General features: G+C 37.8%; 1 protein-coding gene across 1 annotated transcript; it reads left to right on the top strand.

Annotated features, from left to right (window-relative positions):
• Positions 1 to 214: 214 nt before the first annotated feature.
• Positions 215 to 4933, top strand: MKRN3 (makorin ring finger protein 3). Its single transcript, XM_077780088.1, has 2 exons — positions 215 to 1615; positions 1660 to 4933. Exons 1-2 carry the CDS (start codon positions 215 to 217, stop codon positions 1714 to 1716), a joined length of 1458 nt encoding a protein of 485 aa, XP_077636214.1. The 3' UTR covers positions 1717 to 4933.
• The last annotated feature ends 2929 nt before the right edge of the window (positions 4934 to 7862 follow it).

Raw genomic sequence — 7862 nt, 5'->3', positions numbered from 1 at the left:
TAGATTGACGTTGCTCCCACAGGAAGTGTCCGCCGCGCCTGCCCAGAGAAGGCAGTAGGAACCCATAATCACAGGAAGAGAGCAGGGGAGAAGGAAAAAAGATGCACACTTCTCCGAAAGCGGTTCCCTGTGCCGGCTGCTGCCCTCCGGGCCTCTAGCCCAAAGGAAGGCACATTGGGGAAGTTCCGGTACCACTGGGGCAGAAGAAGCTGCCATGGAAGAGCCTGCAGCTCCCTCTGAAGCCTCTGAGGCATCTGGGGCATCTACGGGTGCTGAGGCAGCACCGGAGGGTGCCCCTGGGCCTAGTCTCCGAACACGCCCAGTCTTCCGGCAATTTGCGGCTACAAGCCCGGCCCCCTTTCGTGCGTCACGTCTGAGGCCTGCCCAGGCTTCAGGGGGAGGGGCTGGGCCCAGTCGCTTGCAGGGCAGGAGTGGTGGCAGCTGGACGAAGCAAGTCATCTGCAGGTATTATCTGCATGGGCTTTGCAAGGAGGGGGAGAACTGTCGCTACTCACATGACCTCTCAGGCCGGCAGGTGGCCAGGGAGGGCCATGGTTCACTGCCTCGGGCCTCTCCAGACCAAGGCCCTAGCACGGCTGCGCATACTGAGACCCTGCCTCAGGAAGTGGCGAAAGCCCCCCCTGCTGCGCCTTCATGCTCCTTGCCTGTGATTGGCTTGGCTGCTGAAAGGGGTTTCTTTGAAACTGAGAGAGACAATACAGGCCTTGAAGCTGCTGGAGGAGCCAGTGTAGAAGGCTGGGAAAATGCTATTGAGTTTGTTCCTGGGCAACCCTACAGGGGCCGCATGGTCTCTTTTGTTCCCAGGGCTCCTCTACAGAGCCCAGTGACTGAGAGGGAACACATTGCGATGGGCAGGGGTCAGCAGCTTTGCCGTGATGCTGCCATGGGGCAGTGCTTTCGTGGGGAGAGCTGTATGTATCTCCATGGAGAGATATGCGATATGTGTGGGCGTCAGGTCTTGCACCCTGTGGATGCTGTGCAGAGGGCAGACCATACAAAGGCTTGCATTGAAGCACACGAGAAGGATATGGAACTCTCGTTTGCAGTGCAGCGAAGTATGGACAAAGTGTGTGGCATCTGCATGGAGGTTGTCTATGAGAAAGCCAACCCTAGTGACTGCCGCTTTGGCATCCTCTCCAACTGCAACCACACCTACTGTCTTAAGTGTATCCGCAGGTGGAGGACTGACAAACAGTTTGGCAACAGGATCGTCAAGTCCTGTCCACAGTGCAGGGTTACCTCCAACTTTGTCATTCCCAGTGAGTTCTGGGTGGAGGAGGAGGAAGAGAAACAGAAACTTATTCAGCAGTACAAGGAGGCAATGAGCAACAAGACTTGCAGGTATTTTGCTGAAGGCAGGGGTTGCTGTCCATTTGGAGAGAACTGTTTTTACAAGCATGCAATCCCTGAGGGCCCAGGAGAGGATCCTCAGCGGCAGGGTGCTGAGGCATCCGGTGCTCACTGCAGTGAAGCTTTGGAGCCTACTCAGGTGGGAGAGGGCAAGATACCCTTTAAAAGTGGTAAAAAAGAGCTTGTCATGCTTCGGCTGGCCAATCTGTTGTTTAAGTGTTTTCTTTCACTGGGAAATAATGAGGTTTTTTTTTTTCCTTTCTTTCTCTCTTTTTTTTTTTCTTAGAGGACCAGTGGGACTTGCTTCATTATGAACTGGAAAAATATTCCAGTTTGAATCTGTAGCATTATGCTGTGGCATGTGGTCTAGTGTGCTAAGGCTCCGTCATCCGCTATTGCTTGTTTCTGTTTATAGACACATCTATCATTTACAGGTGCTATGGACGCCATTTTTATAAAGCATTCATCTCTGTTTTCTTGTCCATCCTCATTTCAGGGTTGTTCTGTTTTACTGTGGTAAAATGTAACAAAGTCCTTAACGTTCTTGTTTGATGAAATGAATATTACTGTAGTTATGGTTTATTTTGTCATCTCTGTTTTCAACAGGATTGATTCAGTTCTAGTCTAGTGTTTACAGAATTTCCACACTCATTTTGAAGTCCCTCAAGAATAAATGTGACAGGGTGAAGGGAGAAGTCTTAACTGAACAAGGAGCTTTTGCTACTACAGCCTTAAGAAATGGACCCTCGCAGGGCCTTTGTGGTACAACTGCTCATCTTTGTTGTTTACATGTCTGTTCTTTCCCTCATTCCTCTTTAAGTGCACTCTTTAACATGTGGTTACCTTGTGGTTTTGTGTTTTACTTGACCAGAACCAGGTGCATATGTTTACATGTTTTTATCCTGTTAAGCTTGATGTGAAATTACTTATATTTGAAAGTATATATTTAAGAATTATATATATATATACATATAAATGTGTGTAAAAGTTATATCTTTGAAGATATATATAAGATGTATATACTATCATATATCTTGAAGAGCTGGAAGCTGAAGATGAAAGGCTAATCATATTTGTTGTTGTGAGTGTGACGTGTGTAAATGATATTTCTGTCCTTTTCACAGGCTTCAGTGATTAACATCTAGTGAAAACAGATATTCCAGTGGCTGTGGTCAAAAGTAGTAGACGCAGATAAAGGACTTACAAAGTAGGACATTGGTAATTCCTATGATGGCATTGATAGCTCACTCTCCTATTATAAATACACAAATATGTGTTCCCATGCAATTTAGCACAATCACATTATTCCTTATAGCAGCACAATCAATATTGAACTCAGTCAGATACACAGTTCTCTGTATTAAATATTTTGTATTATCTCTTGACATCAAAAAAGAGGCTTTTGAAAAGTTTTCAACATACAAGTGACAAAATTATAAAAGAGAAAGTAGAATAATAAGAATATTGAAACCAGTCAGAACATAAGAATGGAAAGATAAAAAAAAGTAAAATGTACAAAGGAATAAAAACTAAATACAATAGTAATAAAGAAATACTATAGCATGATTATACTATCAGATTAAATGAAAATGGTTTAAAGACTAAAACTCAAAAATTATCAGACATGATTAAAATAAAAATGAAGCTATATGCTGTTTAAAATCACATCTACAGTATAAGAATATAGAAACATTTAAAGTAATAGAATGAAAAAAAACTTAAATAGCAATGCTGTGGCTTTTGTAAAAGATACAGTTGATATTAAGGATAAACACATTGCTGGAGATAAATACAGTTGGTATATAAATATTAAATTATAATTTACGTGGCAGTTAAAACTATTCCAATTTTATTTTCATTTAGTAATATACCATCATGTAATCAAATAAATAATTGAAAGGAGAAAAATAGAAAATTTGAATGGGCAAGTTTCATACATCTTTTCAGTAACTGAACAAGCAAATAAAGAATATCAGTTGAACAACACAAGTCTAACTATTCTGTGTAAAATGTGTAAAGTGCTGTATGCATCAACTGCAGAATTGTTCTCTTGGCTGACAGGTGAAAATATACCAGATGCATGAGTTCCAGGAGATTCAGACTGCCCTGACTATTCAGCAAAGACAGGGTACATTTGCAGTTTGTGCCATGTGCTACCCACTCTCCAAAGCACTAATTTAATTCTCAGACCAACCTTATGAGGTACTTACGCTCTAATTTTTCTCATTATCCTAATGAGGTAAATACAGTATAAATGAGGTTATATTACTTGCCCATATATATATATGACATATACATATAAAAATTATTGGAACTGCAAATTGAACTCAGTCTATTTCTAGAACACAGTACCATACCGCCTCTTTCTTCACCTACATGCTCAGGATCAGGTGGACTAGCTGAATATTGCTAATGGAAACACACGTGCAATTTTTAAGTACGAATGATTCAGCCAGGTGGGACAGAGATGGACATAAATAAGTTCCTAGAGAATGTGGGGTCTGTGGAGCTTTATCTGTTGGCTTGTGGACTCAGTATTTTTTATTACTTTACTCATAATATGCCTCAGTCTCCTACATTTTTACACTGCCTCTCCCTTCTTACATGATTCCTGATTTTATTGGTAACTCTTTGTCATATTTCTTCCACATTGATTCCTCTTATCCAAAGAATTCACCAACCAAGAGGCTGTAGAAGCCTCACTATTACAGTCATACAGGGTGAGTGATTCCAAATAAAATTCAAATATGCTAGTTCCCCTGAGGCCACCCCAGTAATGCAAGGGAAGGAGGGCTCAGATGACCAAACAACCAAAGAAAAGGACCAGATGTGTTACTCGCAAAAACTGTACAGATACCAAGCTCAAAGAAAAAAAGAGCTTTGAATAGTGGCTAAGCTGTTTTCAAGGAGAGGTTTTTAAGTTGAGCCTGGAAAGCTTTGAAAACTTTGTCCTAGTATACACTACCTAATGTTGTGAAATGGCATGTTTTTATTCAAATGGTATTTTTGAACGATCATAATAAAGCTCCAGAGATACAGTGGAATAAGAATTAGCAGAAGATAAAATGGTTTTAGTGACAAAGAATACTTACAATCTTGACTGCTTCTTACTAGCCATGCAATCTGGAGAAAGTTACTTAAATTTTCTATACCTCAACTTTTCTTATATGAGAAATGGGTACAGCACCATCTATTTTACAGGGTTGTTATAATGACCAAATGTAATCTGGACAAAGAACTTGAAACATAGCTGGGATATTTAAAATGGCATGTGTAAAGATAGGACTTATGTGTGTTCGTGTACTTGAGAAGAGCTTGCACAAGAATTTAATACTCCACGAAGTTTTTCTCTTTGAAATCTTTGGAACTTGTGTTAAAGTAACATTATTAGTTTACGATTTTGTGTAGCATGGGGGCACATTACCTTTATAGTCATAATTTCAAAAAGATTAAGTAACATTTTCAACCAAAGTCATTCAGTTAAATCTAAAAATGTGCTATTTAATTCCTGGTATATAGTAAGCAACAACAAAAACATGTGTTATTTGTGATGGATGTCTACATGAGGAAAATAAGAAATAAAATGATGTTTAAAAAAGGATTTCCCGTTCCCTCCTCAGCTCATTTAGAGGTCAAATAAAGGGGTGTCACTGCCACCATGGCTGTGCAAAGTATTCCAAGGACTTGCTCATGAAAACAGCTGGGCTACCCCTGTTTCAGTCAGAAACAAAGAAGCTCTTGCCAACAAAAGTTTGCTCTGCGAGTGATTCAGAGTGTGTGTTGGCCCCTCCTCCACTATGATTCATAGACTCAGCCCAGGAGTCCATACAGACAGTATCACTTTAACTACACAAAAAGATGCTTGCGTGAAATGAGTCTGATTTGCTTATGCTTCACTTGACTAAATTGGGTAGATGTACAGACTTAAAATATGCTAAAAGATTACCTAGTACCCCTTCCCCTCTAACATATGGAAACCACTTTGTCTCACATGCCGTTAAATCCATTTACCAAATTTCAAGATCTTAAAAGAGAAACATTTCCAGTCTATAGTTGATAACCATATTATCTTCAATTTTGCACTTTTGTAAACATCTTGGGTGTGTGGTTTTTGTTTCCACAGAAGATGCTAAAGTACAACCTCAGTGTGAAATGGAGTTGGGGTAGGGATGGGTAAAGGGAGTCTTGGAAAATAACCCAGCACTAGTGTAAAAATAGCAAATTAATATATATCATAATTTTTGCCATAAAATATATAGTATATCACATTCTCCAGTGTTGAATGCACACTAACAAAAATAGCTATGTATCACATCACAATGAAACACATTTACATGAGAAATTATTAGTATTAATATTAGAATACTAATATTCTCCAATGTATGCAATACAAGAAAATTTGCCACTACCATGTGAAACTTCTTTTAAATATCTCTCTCAAAATAATTTGATGAAAGAGTGAATTCAAAGTAATTTAACAGGATAGAATAAGAAAATAAAAAGGTATACATACTATAGTCTATAAAAAGGTGCTGAATCTGTACTAAGTAAAAGTAATTGTAAATATCAATGTACATTATCTAGAAAGACAAATTACATTATTAGATATTCAAATCTGTAAATTTTAAAGAAACTTCAACATACACATACAGAGGTAAGCAGAACGAATTAAGAATGATTACAGCAAAAATTAGTGGATCAGAAAATAGATATATAAAACCTGTTCTTTTGAAAAAATAACAGATAAAACATTAACTTAAAAAATAAAGGAGAAGGTGCAATTAAACAAAATAGGAAATAATAAATATGAAGAAATCAAAGATGAGGCAATAAAGAAATAGATAAATTCTTGTTACACTCAGAAAATACACTCAAAAATGGGAAAGAAATTTAAAATTTGTATGAATATAATTTTTCAAACATTAGAAGACAAAGACCAAACCAACTGTTAATGAAAATTTAAAGTTTTCAGGGAATTTACTTAGTCCTGACCCCCCAAAAAAGGAGAAAAGGAGAATACATTTGCCCCAGAAATTTACTATATCCTTTAAATAAATTGTAATTCTATATAAACCATAGCTTATGCATAAACATAACTTATGCATGACCTATATCATCAGTATCAGAATGTTACCAACAGAGTACAATGCAAAGATAACTAGAGTTCAATATTATTTGTGAATATTGATGCCAAAATATCTCAAATGAAATATTGAAAATATATCAAAATCAGAAAGGAGTAAGTTATATTCCAGAAATAAAAGAATGGAAAAATATGAGACAATACTTACCTTAATATATATAAAAATAATAATCATATGGGCATCTTCATATATATAAAAAAAAGAAAACTAAATGCATGATCAATATGTTTATTTGATCATAATACAGATGGGGCACCCGGGTGGTTGATGCTGGTTAGCAACAGACTCTTGATTTTGGCACAAGTCATGATCTCACATGAAATTAAGCTCCATCTCAGCTGCCTGCTGGGCATGGAGACTGCTTAAGATTCTCTCCCCTGCCTTGCTCACTTGTGTGCTTGCTCTCTCTCTCTTTCTTAAAACACACACACACACACACACACACACACACACAAAACATAATACAGACGTATGAAGTATAAATATCTATGTATATACATACATATACTGCATACATATGCAGTATAATGTCTATTTTTTAGCATTCAAATTCCAGTTAACATCTAGTGTTAAAGTAGTTTCAGGTGTACAATATAGTGATTAAGCACTTCAGTACATCATCTATTGCTTATCACAAATACCCTCCTTACCTATTTCACCCTCCTGTCACCCACCCTTCTCTGGTAACCATTAGTTCTCTAGAGTTGAGTCTGTTTCTTGTTTTGCCTCTCTTTCTTTTCTTTTTCACTTTATCATTTGTTTTGCTTCTTAAATTCCATATATGAGTGAAATCTTATGGTATTGTTCTTTCTCTGACTTACTTTGCTTAACAAAAATCTCTAGTTCATGTCATTGCAAATTGAAAGATTTAAATCTTTTTTATTACTGAATAATATTCCGTTATATGTATATATGTGTGTCTGTGTATCACATCTTCCATAATCATTCATCAGTCCATGGACACCTGGGTTGTTTGTGTAGTTTGGCTTTTGTATATAATGCTGATATAAGCATAAGTGTGCACATATCCTTTTGAATTACTATTTTTTATATCCTTTGGGTAAATAGTAGTGCAATTACCGTATGATAGGGTAGTTCTATTTTTAAGTGTTGGTGGACCTGTTTTGCAAACAGTTTGTACCAGTTTGAATTCACCCCAGCAGTGCAACAGGGTTCCCCTTTCTCCACATCCTTGCCAGCACCTGCTGTTTCTTGTGTTGTTCATTTTAGCCATTCTGACAAGAGTGAGGTTGTATCTCATTGTCGGTTTGATTTTCATTTCCCTCATGGTCAGTGATGTTGAGCATCTTTTCATATATCTGTTAGCCATCTAGATGTCTTCTTTGG

Source organism: Crocuta crocuta, unplaced genomic scaffold, assembly GCF_008692635.1.
Source record: "Crocuta crocuta isolate KB4526 unplaced genomic scaffold, BGI_CrCroc_1.0 scaffold208, whole genome shotgun sequence".
NCBI lineage: Eukaryota > Metazoa > Chordata > Mammalia > Carnivora > Hyaenidae > Crocuta > Crocuta crocuta.
Note: the sequence above shows the minus strand (reverse complement) of the source record. Positions and strands in the feature narration are given on the sequence as shown.

Coding starts and splice junctions, on each gene's coding strand:
- MKRN3 (XM_077780088.1), top strand. CDS start 215: ATGGAAGAGCCTGCAGCTCCCTCTGAAGCCTCTGAGGCATCTGGGGCA. Junction 1,616..1,659: donor TTTCACTGGGAAATAATGAG/GTTTTTTTTTTT, acceptor TTTTTCTTAGAG/GACCAGTGGGACTTGCTTCA.